This window comes from Chenopodium album, chromosome 5 (assembly GCF_948465745.1).
Source record: "Chenopodium album chromosome 5, dcCheAlbu1.1, whole genome shotgun sequence".
Taxonomy (NCBI): domain Eukaryota; kingdom Viridiplantae; phylum Streptophyta; class Magnoliopsida; order Caryophyllales; family Amaranthaceae; genus Chenopodium; species Chenopodium album.
Genome location: NC_137838.1, coordinates 20,925,731 through 20,942,329, shown reverse-complemented (window position 1 = coordinate 20,942,329; position 16,599 = coordinate 20,925,731). Strand labels below are relative to the sequence as shown.

Sequence of the window (16,599 nt, the reverse complement as noted above, 5' to 3'; positions counted from 1 at the left end):
ATGAGTCTGTGATAAAGGGTGAGGAGGGAAATGCAGGTGGAGAAGAAGTTGTTGAAGTGAGTAATAATCTGATTGGACTTGAAGAGGATGGTGTATTGTTTGGGAGGAATAGGGTGAATCCTAGGAGGCGGAGTTCATTTGTTGTTGAAGAAGATGAAGTTGCAGGAACTGCAGCTGTTGTAGGACAGCAGAATATGGGAAATATCAGCAGTAGTCTGACAATGATGGATATGCATGATGATACTGCTACCAGTGCTGCTGAACTGATGCTTGAGCCTGATGAGTGTGTGCAGAAGTCATCCTTGACCTTATTTACTTCTGTAGTATCACATGTTCGTGGTGATGCTGCTGAGCTTGCTGTAAGAGAGTTGGGTTGTAAGGAAAGCGAACTTGTGATAGTTCCTTATGAGGGTGATGCTCTCATGTCACCAGAAAGAATGAATCCTATGATTGTCTGTGGTTTGGCACAGGAAGCATCACTGAAAGAAAAGAAGCATCAGCCAAAAAGGAAATCGAAAGCTAGCCAAGATAAAACAGAAGCCTCTTTGGAATCAAATCCATCTCTCCCAGCTTTCTCTAAACAGCATCCCCTGAAAAGAAAATTGAAAGCTAGCCAGCAAAAAATAAAAGTCTATATGGAATCAATGCCAGCTCACCCAGCTTTACCTGTGGGTCGTAATCTGCTTGACCATGACCCAGAACGTGAGCTTTTGTCTCACAGAGGTCTTGAGACCAAGGTACAGTTCTGAAGTTTGGAAATAGCTGAAATCTTATTTGATTAGTCCTTTACTTTATATATTAGTGTCATTTCTCTTGTATTAGTTGTATTAGATTGATTAAAAATTTAAAATTAACTTAAGTTGGTGGTTATGGCTGTAATTCTGTAAATACTTGATAAATCAATGACTTTAAGGCCTGGAAAAGGAAGAAATAGTAGATTCATCAGTTATATTAGGACAAAAAAAAAAAAAAAAAAAAAAAAAAAAAAAAAAATTCAATCAAGAAATGCTAGTAATAAGTAATATGGTTGTGTTTTGTGTTTGTGCATTTCACACATTCACCTGCATGACTGGATTTGATCTAGATTCGCGGCTCACAAGTCACAATACTGACTCATAGTTTGGTTTCCAATTGCTTACCTTTTTTACTTCTTTTTTTTTTTGGGAAAATACCTTTGTTATATATGATTTTTATCCCGGTGTTGATAATGTAGGCAAGTGGGATGGAGAGTGAAACGGGGCCACCATGGATGATGCCTATGTTGAAGGGGCAGTACTTCGTCGCTTGCTCACTGCATGAATATTCAAAGAGGAGTGAATGCAACATGTTCTGTTTAGATTGCATGGGAGATGCCTTTTGTCTCAATTGTTTGTACTTCCACAATCAGGATCATCGTATCATTCAGGTACCTAAATCATTAATACTCGTATCATATCCTTTACTGATAATTGATAATCTGGTGTCGACTAACATGCTTAACTTCTAATCTGATTCCCTTGTCTTAAATGATCAGAATATTTCGATTTTAGATCACTCTAAATGGCTAGTAATGGTGATAATGTGGGTAATACAGGTAAGAAGATCATCATACCACAACGTGGTGAGAGTGAATGAGATACAAAGGCACCTAGACATATCAGGCATTCAAACATATGTTATTAACAGTGCAAAGATTGTGTTCCTCAATGCCCGCCCTCAGACAGCTGCAGGCAAGGGTTTCCACACCTGTGAAATTTGTTGCCGCAGCCTACTTGATTCCTCTAGATTTTGTTCTATTGGTTGCAAGGTATGTGCGAAATTCGGCGTGTTTCCTAGCTTCTTAAGTATAACTCTAAACTCTTAAATACCCACTTGATTAGGTAAGCAAATCATGCTAACCTAGTTTTTATATTATTTTATTTATTTTTTTGCTGGCTATGTTATAAATATCTTTTAGAACATGGACTAATAATAATTGAATATTAAAATTTGTCTTAGGGGGATTCTCGTTTCGTAATTGTCAAAGTAATACATAGAACTTGGCTCATATCATTGCCAAAAGAAGGGTTGTACAGATGGTAAATGAGGTGAGAGCTTGAATGAGGGTTATAAAATCTTTATGGGATGGTCATGTTCAGGTTGAGAATAATTCTGAGATGGGTCATGAGTGACACTGGGTGTTATAAACATGATTTACTTTTCAAAACATATAAGGGTGACTTACATAATTAATTTAGAGATTATGAGTGACTTCTAATGAGAAATGGCTCTGCAACTGTTATGTGTCATGCTAGAATTTCTCTCATGTAAAACATTTTGTTGAGGTCTAGCTCATTTGAGAGGACTTTAGTTGATAATAAAATTAGGTGTTGATTAACAACTTCCGAAATTTTATTGCACACTATGGGTTTTGGCATGCTGTAAGTGTGCAGTGCTCATTTGTAGATGCTCAAAAATTGTCTTTGGAATGAATTCAAGCATACAGGAATGTTATATACAATCTACATCCAAACACATTATGATAGTCTAGTAAAGGAAAGAATCGGTATGTATGTTAAGAAATATTGAAGGATCGGATTGTCAAGTCTGATATACAAACCATATACAAAGTGGAGAACATGTTTTGCCACATCCCAAATTTAAAAAAAAAAAAATATAAACTGATGTATATTTATACGTCTGAATGTTTCCATTTCCTATTCAATTTAATTTCCTCTTAACTAATTTGTGATGCTTATTTTCTAGCATTTTGCAACACTGATGGATTCTGAAAAGTTCAAGGAAAGTGAAGAAGCCTGTAAATCATCATCTATGCTCTTAGATGTTCCCATTGAACTGTTGGAGAAACAGAAGAATTTGGACCCTTTGCACCCAAATGGCCTTGAAGAGCTTATGCCAGTGGAGGATGACGAAGATTTGCCTCTTCGAATAGTGTTAAAGAAGCGTGGCAAGCGAAAAAAGGATGCAGTGCAAAAACCAACAACAAAGTCTCCTTTACTGACTGAGATATCTTCTGAACCAGAAACTAATATGATTGTCGAAGAAGAGGCCTCCATGCTTCGCCAATTTGACAAGATTGAAAGACATGAAGAGCATGAAGTGCCAAATCTGACAGAAAATACTCCTTTAGGGATAGATGCTTCATCTGAACCAGTTACCAATCTGAGTGTAGAAGAGACAACCTCCATGCTTTGCCAATTTAATATCAAAAGTCAGGAGGAAACTGATAGGCAAACAGTTCATCTAGAGGTTGAGCCATCAGGAATACTTGCAACTGGACATATGACGTCAGACAATCTACAAAGTGAGCAAAAGAAACACCAAGACCAGCCAATCACCGAGTCACCTTTATCAGACCAATCCTTGCAGAATCCCGAGCATGAAATAGAAGGTCAAGGACAAAATGAAAATAATGTCCAACTTCAGGATCTAGAAGCACCTGCGGCCACATTTGAAGAAGAAAATATCCCCACAATCTTTGATAACTATGAGCAGGACATGAATCAGTTGATGAGGGAGTTCGAAGGAAGACCACAAAAACAATTAGAAATTAGCAAGGAAGATAAAATAACCTCATCAAATGAGCATCTTCAGCAGCAGGAAAAACGTTCCGTAGAACTGGAGCAGCAAAAGGAGCAGCAGAAAAGAGATGGCCGAGGGAGGCCTAAGAAAGAAGGAGACAATGGAGTGGTTGATTCATTTAATTTACAACCTCAGCAGCTAAGCAAACGGATGAAGAAAGGTGGCCAAGGAAGGCCAAGGAAACAATTGGAATCAACTAAAGAAGATGCAATAGCTGTGTCGAACTCACTTCTTTGGCAACAAGAAGGGTTCTCTGAGATAGCAACTGATCAGCGTTCTCAGCTGCAAATCAACCAGAAGAAGAAAGGCCGGGAAAGGCCTCGAAAGCAAACAGAATCAACCAAGGAAGACAAACTGGATTCTTTAAACTTGTTTCTCAACTCACAAGAAGGGTCATGTGAATTCAAGATTCCGAAATCTTTGCAGAAAAATAAACTTATAGAAACGGATGGCTCAGGAAGATCACTTCAGATAGAAGGAACCAATGAAGATGCAGCAGGTTCTTCAAATTTGCATATCCATAAACAAGAAGGGTTGTCTGAAATAGCAACTAATCAGCAATCCCAACAACAAACTAAACAACTGAAAAATGGTGGCCGAGGAAGGCCAAGGAAACAAATAGAAACAACCAAGGAAGTTGGTGCAGATTCATCAAATTTGCCTCTTCAGCAACAGGCCGGGTCCTCTGCACCAGAGCAACACCATATTTCTCTGCTGCGAGTTGGAATGCGCAAAAAGAATGGTCGTGGAAGGCCACGAAAACAAAAAGAAGGAACCAATAAAGATCCAGCAGCTTTAATAAATTTGCATCTTCAAGAAAACAGCCAGCTTAATAAGGATGGCCAAGGAAGACCAATGGTACAAGATTTAGCAGATTCATTAAATCTGCCTCATAAGCTGGAGGAAGAGCTATCAGATAAAGAAAAGGAAGTGGGTGATTGTCTCGATGCCAAAACTGAGAAACTACTAAGCGAATTTCATGAGACAGCTGAAACAGGACAAGCATTGTCACCCATAGATGTTAATACTCATCAAAGCCCGAAGAGGGATAACTTGGAGGACGAAGGTCAGCTTCCTGAAGCAAGTGCACTGACTACCCCCTCAGATAATCAGCCTGATCATCAGTCAGAAGATCAACACTGCCTGCACAATAAGGAGAGAGAAGGAAATTTTGATGGCCTAGCACAGCCTCCTAAAGAAAAGCCATCAAAGATTACAGCAATACAGGTTCCCCTGTCCTCGAAAGATCAGCTGCGCTCCAGGGTAAAGCGCCAATGTCAAGATAGCACTTGAAGTAGACTTGATAAAATTCTTTCTTAAGCATCTTTAGTAGAATAAATTAGCATAGCTGTTTATTAGGAGTTAAGTCTATTATTCATTTATTTTTTGGTGCTTAACTTTACTGCATTGAGAACAAGAGTAATTTATAAGTTTTGTTCGTGGAAGCCAGGAGAGATATAATGTAATTTTCTTGCTGAACAATACAAATACACAATAAATTATTGTGCAACCATTCTTTCGTTTCACCATAACATGTAAATAGCAAGTTAATTAGAATGTGCACCTACTAGAGTAAAACAAGAGTCAAGACCATTTAGCTGGAAATAATACTATGGTAGCTGCATCTCTTATCTCATAACACAAATAAATCATACAAGATTAACCACTAAATACAGTGTATGTGCAGTACTTATTTTACCCATATTAGAGAAACCAGATTGCTTCGATATGGAATTCTAGTTTCAACTTTAGGAATGTTTTGCTAAGATTAACCACTACATAAAAAGCCGTAAAATCACACTATAAACCAGCTTAGGCCGTGCCTTTTACTGTTGCACACTCTTGCAGTCTTGCTAAATGCTTTGAATTTAGATAAGCTAGTTCAATTAACAAAAGTAAAATTGCATGAACAATGCTTACAAAAATTGAACAGCATAAAACTACCAAATGAAAAGAGGGAGGGATCATCTATTTAACTCTCTTAAACCTCCCCAATTAATTAGTTAGGAAGGAAAAATTACATGTTTATGTACAAACAAAAATCCACTGGTTCAGTTTTGGCAATCGATCATTCTTCGATAACCAAGCTTCCATTGAGGCAGCCATAACCTGTTGAGAGTCGAGACTTCATTCCAGAGTTAGGACTGCATCTTAATTATTTGGCTTGCATCCACATGTGCAATGATCTAGGTCTTCATTCAGTTTCTAAAAACAAAACAAATGCTTGAGTTTAGACCATGTAAAAACTGGCAATCCAAGAAAGTATAACTGAACTAAGAAGTGTTTCGGAAAAGACAGTTGTCCCTTGTTCAATATATATATGCGTGTGATCTAGAGAGTTTACCTCAATCTGGCCTTGAAGTCCTTTGATGTGCTGCACTGCTAGGTCTAGCATGTCTGAATAGCTTGTTTGCTGCAAACAGAAAGCACAGAACAAATGGAAAAATCGTTATAGCAGATATCCCAGTCCCAAATTATTACGTAGAATGTTACTTTTTACATATTATTTTACTTCGTCCCAGTACAATATACCACTCACGTAGTCATGTATTTGTTAGTTTAAATTCCAAGTAGCAATTCTAATTCCCATGTATTTTACCCTTGATCACCGCGAAAACTAAGAAATTCTTCGTATTTTGTCCAAGCCAAAGTGAAACATGGGGTTGATACCCTTCAATGAGTTTGAGATGAAAATTATGTTGGTATGGTAGAGATGTAAATATTATAGTAGTAGAGCTAATAATGTAGTAGACAATAAATTATTGTATTTTAGCTAAACTCCATAACAAATACTCCACAATTCCACATAAAATGAGTTGTTTTTAGAGTTTTTAAAATAGAAGGAGAGATAGTAATTCAGTCTTTCTAAAGAATGTGCCAGACTAGTTGAGTAGTTGTTAAGCTTTAAATATATTGTACTTTTAAATATATTGTACTTTTGGCAGCTTCGTCACCAATGTCAATGAAGTCAATGAAAAGGGGTAAATATAAGATCATTTTTTTTTATTAAAATAGAAAAATGATGAAACGCAAAGGTAATCTAGCTATTCACCCTGTAATTTCTTTACTACATAAAGCTAAATTATTTCCTTATCATAAACAATGTATTACTATGGTATCATAAATTAATCACGGTAACCTACCTATTCACCTTGTAATTACTACAGTATCGTAAATTCGTAATTACTTAAATATAGAATAAAACCCTTATAGAATCATACTCTCAATAGAAAAACAAATGATATTTTTTCAAAATCGCAAAATCAAATGAAACGAGTTGAAGCTTGAAATAGAAAATTCACCTTGTCCATATTGGGAACAAGCTCTTGTAACTTCTTTAATTTCCCACTTATCCTAGTTCTTCTTTCCTGCAGCATGAACATTATAACAAGAATGTAAGTAAAGATAAAATCTAACAATTCCATACACGAAATTACGAAAAACATGAAAGCATACGGAGTATTAAAGAATCAATCGGATTGAAGGTGATTACATTCTAAGTAATGCAAATTTATATTTTCTGTTTAGATTTTAGCTTGAGAGTAATGTTTCATTATCAACAACAGTCATAAGATCATCAATTACTAAAATTATATTTCATAGATGAATTTATTGCCAAATTTATTCCATCTCAACTTTAGTATGCTGAAGTAATTAGCATTCAACTAGAAATGAAATGAAGCATATATATTTGTACTGACCCTTTCAGCAATGCTTCTAGGGTGAGTTGCAAATCCACGCTTAGCACGAATTTTACAAGGGACCGAATTCTCAGGTACTTGCATCAGCCTCTCCATTGTTGCCATCTCTAACGCCATTGCTTGCTATAAAAATGGAAATAAAAACAATTGTGAACATATACAAGTCTTATGACAACATTCAATTTTATTTCATCTTCTCTAATGTTTGACAACACATACATACATGTTCGTGCACAACACATATCTAAGAAACTCAACAGACTAATGCATGAATGTAAAGTGTATACATCTTGCTCTAATACTCTTAATAAACCTACTAGAAAAAAGCAGTTACCTGAGAATCAATGGCACCTAAACCATTAAGGATATCATCATTGATAGTCTTTCCTCGTTTGTTTGATGATGTCGAAATAACAAAGTTGTTTTCATTGCTGTCATCCCAAGCAGTCAATGAAAATCCAGAGGGTGACCGAGACTGTGAAGGAACTGATCTCTTACGTTCATGATCATCATGGCCATGGGAGCTCATGCCTTCGAGAACACTCTCATTCATCTCTGAAATTTGAGAGAGAGAATGATGATCTTTTCTTGTGAAGCTCAATTGAGAGCCTAACCTTGATAACATGTGTTGATCATGACCTATTGATGAACTCCCAGCTAGTCCATTATTGTAGTTCACATCAAATCCTTTTGGAACAGAATATCCTACATAGGTAAATATTTTCAAATTGGTTCTCAAGAATACACACACACACACAAAATATTGGACATTTCATCATGGACATACATATACAACAATTTCATTTTGTTGTTGACATTTAACATTAGCATTAATGAGACCAAATATGTAAACAAATGTCTTTAGGGGTATAAATGTCCACACATTATTCATAGTAGTTAAAAAAAAAAGGCAATTAGAATCAATGAGCGCATATAAGCAATCAAAACAAATACAAACGTCTATGCACTATTCATAAGAGTTTACTTGAACTTTTTAAAGATAGAGAGAATAGAAGTGATATTTATAGCTTGGTGGTAGAGAAGCAAAGAAGACTCCTTTTGGACATTACTTTGAGTATTTTTTTTATTTAAACAAAAAAACTTACTTAAAGAGCTTTGAAAGACTTGTTGTGTTATTTTTTATTTTAATTTTTTTTTTTTTTTATTGTCAGTATAATAATAATACAAGAATAACAATAAATTATTTTGGATTACTTTTTTTTTCTCTACAATCTAATATATATTTATGTAGTAACTAATTAAAAAAGTAATAACTAATAAGTGTGGTCTTCATTCAATGAGCTCTATCTAGTATATATTCCAGTCTCTTCGAAGACATTTTTAGTTAACTATACATGAAACAAAGATTGTGGAATGGGGCTGGGGATACATGTGACACATTGACATTTTTACATTTTTAGAAACACTTTTTAATATATAAGTATATGTAAGTATTACCGCTATATGCACGGCGATGCCTGTTTTCCGCAAATTTGTACTATGATTGTGATACTTCACATGTATAATTGCTTTTACAACTCCGACATCTTGTTTAATGCCTTTCAAAATCTTGTATAATGCCTTTCAAACTTGATTTTGAAGTTTAAAAAGCCTCTCAATTATTTATAATCTAATTTTTTTGAGGTCTTCTTTCATATTTTATGAAAATTCTTGATTGTATAAAGGGTATAATTCTTTACATGTGTAATATTAGTAGTATATTATTTGATTTGGTGTTATTAATAACTTAATATGTTGAGTTTCCCTTTAAGGACTTTTTTATATCTTTGGAAGATTCTAAATTATGGTTAAATTTAGGAAACTAACATTACTATAAAGGATATGCATTTGGCGTGTTCGGCATTGGCATTTGAGTAGCTTTTAGTGGTTAAACTTATTCAAACCATTATTAAGTAAAAAATATTAGTGTTAGGCAATTTAATGGTGGGAGTTGTGTTTAGTGGTTGGAGTAGCATTTTGAATAGTTAATATTATTAGCTTTTGTGAAAAGCTAGGTAACTAACTGTTGGAGTTTTTCTTCTATATTTTTAGAATTTCACAACTAATAGCTAGTCAACTAATTATCTATTTTCACAGCGAACTGCTACTTGGACTAACAGCTATACATACAGCTAACAACTACCTCGCTCGATAGCTATATCTTGTCCAACATGTCTATTATTATTATTATTATTTTAAATTTTATGAGCAATTTAGACAGTTCAAAAGTTGGACACCAACTTTTTACACGTACTCCCTCCCTATCCTTGGCTTTTATATTAAATATAAAGATAGATAGATATAGATTATTCAACTTAAGGTCACTGTGTGCATGGAACTATATCATATAGTGATAAAGAGATGACACATGTAAGAATCTATTCTTTTCAACTTATTTCAGCTAAGTGAATAATTTTATGTAGTAATACTTTTATTGAATTTAGATTATTTTTTATAGGTTAAAAATTATTTTTACCAATTCTTTATTATATTTGTTCTTTGAAGTTTTTATTTTAGATCCTATTATATTCACTTTATTTTCACTTATTCTAATTCTCATAAGCTTAACTAAATTAAGATAAACTAGTTAATTCGATTAAAACTTATTTTTTCACTAAATATTATAAGAATCGAATGAAGAAAATATGGCCTAATTAAGAATATTATACTTATTCTTTCTAATAATCATGATCAAAATTTAAGGACCAAAAAAATTAACTAATAGGTGTAGTATTAAACTCTCTCCACTTGTGTTTGTATTTTTTCATATATTAAAAGACGTTCATTTCAAAGGAAAGGTGTCCCTTTTAGCTTGCTACTTCATTTAACAAAATAAATTATGCTTTGAGCAAACTCGTAACCTCCAAAATACAAAGGTCATACATTTACCATCTCAACCAACTTTGATTAATGTCTTAATTTCACATAATTAACATTATATTTTCCTTTAATATAATATTAAGTAAATTAGAGGTATATTTTTATTCATATTTCACAAGATTAGAAAATAAATACATATGAAGTATAAATATTTTATTTATATTTCACAAGGTATATTATATAGGAAATTTTAGAAAATAACACCACAAAAAAACCCAAATTTTGATTATAACACCACAACAAAAAAAACTTTTGTAATAACACCACAAAAAACCTCGAAATTTTGATTTCACCACCTATTGCTAACGCCATCCAAAAAACCGTTACTGGACCCCACATTATACACGTGGCAGTAATCTATTGGATTAAAAAAATGAAAAAATTTAAAAAAAATAAAATAAAACCCAAAAACCCTAACCCAGCCACCACCTTCACCACCGGTGCCGATTCCCCCTAGCCCCACCACCGTCACCCTAACTCCCACTGCCGGCTCCTCCATTCGAGCACTCTCGACTGACGAAATCCGCCAAGCCGACCACCTGAACAACGACGCACCACACTGTACCCAACCCCAGCCTAGCCACCAAGCCCACCACTGGCGTTCACCCCGGCCCCATCCTCCTTAACCAACCCTAAAAAGCCTATCGTCCACCAGACGCACCGATTAACCCAGCCCGTAACTCCCTTTACCTTAGCTACCACCGAAAACGGCCACTTCCAGTTGCAATCGGCCGGTTTAGGGCCGAAGTGGTCAAATTCGACCCTAAAGTAGTCGATCTCGACCGCTAGTAGCTATTCCGGTGGCTGGGAAGTGCGAATTCGACTTGGTGTTGTTGGAGCTGTGAGGCAAGGTGAAGTTGCGGTGGTTTTCGGGGAGGGGGAGGAGAGGGTTTCGCCGGTTTAGGTGGGGTAGGGGTGCCGACGGCTTGTGTTAGGTTGTTGGTGGTAGGGGACGTACAGGTGTTGTCGGTGGTGCAGTGGGCTAGGTTAGGTTGTTTAGGGTTTTTTCTTTTTTCTTTTTAATTTTTCTTTTTTTATTATAATTTTTTTAAAACCAATAAGTTATTGACACGTGTCTGTTATGGGCTCCACTAACGGATTTCATCTACAAATCCGTTATGTGGTGGTGAAATCAAATTTTAGGAATTTTATATGGTGTTATAATGAAAAAAAATTTATTGTGGTGTTATAATCAAAATTTGGGTTTTTTTGAGGTGTTATTTTCTAAAATTTCCTATTATATATATGTATCACTTGAGACAACACCCAAACCACACACTAACTATACAAACAGTTGAATATAATTATCAAATTAAAAAAGTACAAACTAGCAACTCAAGGCATTGTCGGGCCACATACTAGTTTTATCTTTACAAGCATACATACTTATTAACAGCTACTCCCTCCGTTTTTAAATACTTGCTCCATTTTTCTTTTCCCGCCGTTTTAAATACTTGCATCATTTCCTTATTTGGAATTTTTTTACAATATTTAATTAATTTCTCTCACAAAGTGGACCCAACAATATTAATTCCATATTCCCTCTCCTTCAATTCTCTCCACTACTTTTGGTTTTAAATTTTAAAATTTTTATTCTTCCACCGACCCACTACCTCCATATATTATTACTTTTTTCAATTTCTCTTAAAATTCCGCGTATGGAGAAATGGAGCAAGTATTTAAAAACTGACAGAATAATATTTTACTCCCTTCTTCCCAAAATGAATATTTTACTCCCTCGATCACAAAATTAATATTATCTCCTTTTTTTTAGTTGACACATTTTAATCTTTGACACTATTCACAAACTGAGTAGTTTTTAAGATTATAGCTATGTTAAAATATACTTTCATGTGAGATCTTGTTTGAACCATCTCAACCTTAAATTTTTATCAATATCAATTTTTTAAAATGTTATAATGTTAAAAGCCAAAGGTATTAATCGTTAAAATTATGCGTTGGCAAATGTGATAAAAGATACATAATTTTATCATAATACACCAATTTAGAGCTTGTTTGATATAATTATTATTTTTTTTTTAAATAAAAGGCCAAATACACAAGAAAAAAAGGTTTTTTTCACTTTTTTGTTAGAGCAACTACAATGGTTGGCTAATTCATTTAATACTTTGTCATGTCACATCATCTTCTTAAGCTAAAACAATTCTAGCTATTGGTTGCTCCAATGGTTAAGCTAGTTGTAAATTAATTTATTTTTAAAATAATAATAATTTTTATCTAATAAATATTTACCAAGCTAATTTGCTTGGCAAAGCTAATCAACAGGATGTGCAACAATGGTATAGCTAATAGCTTAAGATTTTTAAGATTTGCAAGCTAATCCCTTTTCCCAACCATTGGAGTTGCTCTCGGTTTTCAAAATCATCATGATATTAATATGTTTGACTAATTTTTGAATCATTATATGATTTTGAAAAAAAAAAACACAACGATACCAGACATTTTATTTATCTTTCAATAAGTTTTTTTTTTTGTTGCCATCATTTAATTTTTTGTATGCCATATAAAATACACCTATATCTCCATCCAAAAAAAAAAAACAAACAAACAAACAAACAAACTTACTTTTATCTAAATCTGCATAAACTGGTTGTTATGTTTAAATGTTAGAAAGAAAGGGGAAAAAAGGTATTGACCAATTATTTATGTTATTAAATGTCATTTTGAAAATATTATTCACTCTTTCCACAAAAAAAATATAGAAAAAACTACGGATAAACAAACCATATGTATAAGACGCAGAGAATTAAACATCGAGACGATTCAAACTATATCTCATACACATATTTTTAATATACTTTTATATATTAGTTGGTAGAGTATTAATTTGTATGTGAATTAGAATCTATAAAATTTTTATAAAAGTACAATATAATGATGAGTATAATATTTTTTTGTACAATATAATGATGAGTATAAACAAAAGAAATTTTGTCACAATGAAGTTATAACCTAAATTAAATAAATACAGTTGGTTTACCTCTTTCTTTAAAAAATGATTTATTGCATCCATTTATGATTCTAATTCAATTACATATTAACTAGATAGAAATAAGCCGATAAAAACCATTACACATGTATTAGGATGAATTAAGCCATTATAATAATTAATTTTGAAAGAGAATTTATTGACTTGTATTCAACAATAACATAAACGAACAAGATTCTTTATTAATAATTTTATTTGAAGAAATAAATTGAGAATTGCCTTATGTTTGACTAAGGTTTTGTTCATTTCACCTTAAAAAAAAATATGATATTCAGTAAAAATAATTTTAATTCAGTAAAATTAATTTTGATTTAGTAAAAATCAATAAGTTTAAAGAAGAAATACAATAGAGAATCAATAAAAATAATTTCAGTTCAGTGAAAAAATTTGGGATTAATAAAAATCAATAACTTTAAAGAAGAAATACAATAGAGAATCAATAAAAATAATTTCTCTTAAATAAAAATAACTTCAATTAAACAAATTAAGTTGAAGTGAATTAAGCCTAATTCAAAATTGAAGAATTTATAAATCTCCCAAGGATTACCATTTCTACAAATATATATATATATATATATATATATATATATATATATATATATATATATATATATATATATATATATATATATATATATATATTTGACCATTTCTATATTTAATCCCTTTTCTATAGGAATTTTAGCAACAAAGCTTCTTTTTGTAATTTAACATATGCCAATTAGCAATTGGGCATAAATTAAATAAGTTGATGTCTTGATGACATCAAATCAAAATGTAGCACCAAATAAACGACTTGAAATCTATTTGTGGAAATTTCCTAAGCTAAAAAATAAAAATCCAGTGATAGAAAAAAAAAAAAAAAAAAGGAATACTTCCTTAGTCAAGATTTTGAATACATACATGAGAAAATTCTCGTTCTCTAAAGCTAATATATAGTAGCCAAGTAGGTATATATCCATTTAATGACTAGTTAAATGAGTGGTAAAACAGTTATTTTATGTTAGATTTTTATGTAATCAAGTCATCTCGATATAAAAGAATATTTCTCGTAATTTAGTTGTTACATTAGTATTTTTTTTGGGAATTATAAAAGAGTAATGATATATTGATATTATTGCTATATGTAGCTCTTATGGTTAAAAATATGTATCATATTTTTTTTTTCTTATTTGATATTAATTTATGAATCTAGGACAAAATCATGCACAAATAATGTAATTAATATAATTTCTTATTTTTGTTTTTAACTCTTTATATGCAGCCTAATGACTAGGCTCTGTTCTATTCACCTTATTTCCACTTATCTTATTTCAGGGTTAATAAGTTCAGATAAGGGTTAATAAGTTCAGATAAGGGTTAATAAGTTCAGGAAACATAAATTCAGATAAGTTGTGATAAGTGTTAATCAGGGCTACTAAATTTAATTTATAACTAAAACAAGTTTTAATAAGGGCTAATAAGTTTAAATAAAATCAGATAAGTTCAGATAAGTAAAAATCAGGTGAATAGAATACAGCCTACCGTAATTTCCATTATAAAGTACCATAAACATATTGAGTCTACCAGGCTACCACAGTTCAATTCCTAGATTAAAGAGTTAAACATTTCATGTTTCTTCACAAATATATTGAGACACGCACAATTGTATAAATTCATAACAAGTAGGGCATAAATGAGAGAGATCTACAATATTGGTACATATTATTATATCATTATTACAAAAATATCCACCAAAAAAAAAATGTAAAATTGTCATTTAAATGTAAATTTTAAGCAGATAAACTTGGAATTTCCCAAAGCATCATATCATATAATAACTAATATATAAAGCTAAACTTTTAGCCAGACGACGAGACAGCGACACTTGGAATTCTAACTTTTCGACAAGTGTCGTGCCACGTAGGATATATAGAGTTATATAAAATTCAATTTGTAGGATAAAAAAGGGTAGTTTAGAATTTTATTTTCAATCAAATTTGGATAGAATTTTAGGATAAAATTGTTAATTTAGAGTTTCATTTTTGATAAAGTACCAATATTTCATATGCACAAATTGAATTATAATTTATTCAAAAAAAAAATTAGATTATAACTCTCATAAATTATCATATAAATTTATTTTTTGTATCATAATATTTTTTTGGAGCGAAGGAATTAGCTCAAAATGTACCACATCCATGGTTTATAATATATTCTAATCAACCTGTCAATCAGGTCGGGTCACGAGTCATTTCAGACAGGGTTAAAAAATATTTTTCACCAATATTATTATTATTTGTCATTACATATCTACCAGTTTAAATCGTTACAAAAACATATCAATTCCTAACTAATTTTGTATCAATGATATGTTTTAAAATTTGACATATAGATTAAAATATATCTTTAAATTTAATAAATAACCCGGGCATCGCACGGGTACAAATCTAGTATCTAATAAGTCAAATAAAATTCCAATTGTCTCTAGTTGCATGGTAAAGCTTTTCAAAAATTTCTCAACCTAGTAATTTCTAATACTTGAGTATTATATATTAAAATTGCACATGACATAAAAACATTAAATTAGTTAAGCAAGTTGTTCATAAAATATCAACCCAAAAAGTTGTAAAAGAAAGATTCAAAACAAAAAGGTGCAAGTTGATCATTATTTTACAAACATAAAACAAAAAAAATTAAAAAACAAAAGAAGAGGAAAAAAAAAAGTACCAATATCAGAAGCAAGATGACTAAGAAACCCCGCCGGAGAGCTACTATGTCGAATCAAATTCGAAGACGACGTCGTCTTGGACGTAGAATCCATCCCATTATTATTATTACTATTACTATTACTATTATTATTACTCGACGATGACTTGGTCAAACCGTACGGACCTTGATGGAGCAAGGTGAGCGTATCTCTTGACGAGTTAAGTTTTGTTTGATTGGATTCGAAGAAGTGGTGTTGGTGTATTTGGTGGTTGTGGTGGTGGTGATGGTTACCGACGATGGAGTCGACCGTGTTGGAGAGGAGGCTACTCGGGGCGGAGTCGTAGCGCATGAGATTAGGGTGGTTATTGTTGTTAGATTGGGTGTTGGAGGATGATTGTTGCTGTTGGGAGGAAGAAGAAGAGGAGTACATTGGTGGTGTAGGGATAATTCAGGTTAAGAGGGTTAGGAGTTGGGAAAAGAGAGAGAAAGAACGAAAGAAAACAATGGGCAAAATGAGAAAGTGGGAGAAAACAAAAAAGCGGTATCATTTGATTTATTTAAACAGTACGGTTTTAGACTTGAGAGCGCAAGTCAATTTCGTTTATTTTTTGTTTTTAATTAATGAATATTATTAAATTATATACTCGAATTGGATGTCTTTAGATAGAAATTAATGTGTGTATTTTTCAACAACTCGAATTGGATGTCTTTAGATAGTAAATATGTTATGGAGAAGAAGTGTTAAAAATTATTTGA

General features: G+C 32.4%; 1 protein-coding gene across 2 annotated transcripts; it reads right to left on the bottom strand.

The window, feature by feature from the left end:
* Nucleotides 1-5,265: 5,265 nt before the first annotated feature.
* LOC145630582 (transcription factor bHLH129-like) lies at nucleotides 5,266-16,332 on the bottom strand. 2 transcript variants are annotated; one of them, XM_081682824.1, is made up of 6 exons: nucleotides 15,862-16,332; nucleotides 7,597-7,949; nucleotides 7,263-7,385; nucleotides 6,864-6,929; nucleotides 5,906-5,974; nucleotides 5,266-5,766 (listed from the first exon to the last, which is right to left on the bottom strand). In XM_081682824.1, exons 1-6 carry the CDS (start codon nucleotides 16,271-16,273, stop codon nucleotides 5,713-5,715), a joined length of 1,077 nt encoding a protein of 358 aa, XP_081538950.1. In that variant the 5' UTR covers nucleotides 16,274-16,332; the 3' UTR covers nucleotides 5,266-5,712. The 2 variants fall into 2 exon arrangements, with proteins under 2 accessions (XP_081538950.1, XP_081538949.1); XM_081682823.1 differs by having other exon boundaries at nucleotides 7,597-7,967; nucleotides 15,862-16,331.
* Nucleotides 16,333-16,599: the final 267 nt, after the last annotated feature.

Coding starts and splice junctions, on each gene's coding strand:
- LOC145630582 (XM_081682823.1), bottom strand. CDS start 16,273: ATGTACTCCTCTTCTTCTTCCTCCCAACAGCAACAATCATCCTCCAAC. Junction 7,968..15,861: donor TCATCTTGCTTCTGATATTG/GTACTTTTTTTT, acceptor TTACCTATGTAG/GATATTCTGTTCCAAAAGGA. Junction 5,975..6,863: donor TTGTTCCCAATATGGACAAG/GTGAATTTTCTA, acceptor TTCTGTTTGCAG/CAAACAAGCTATTCAGACAT.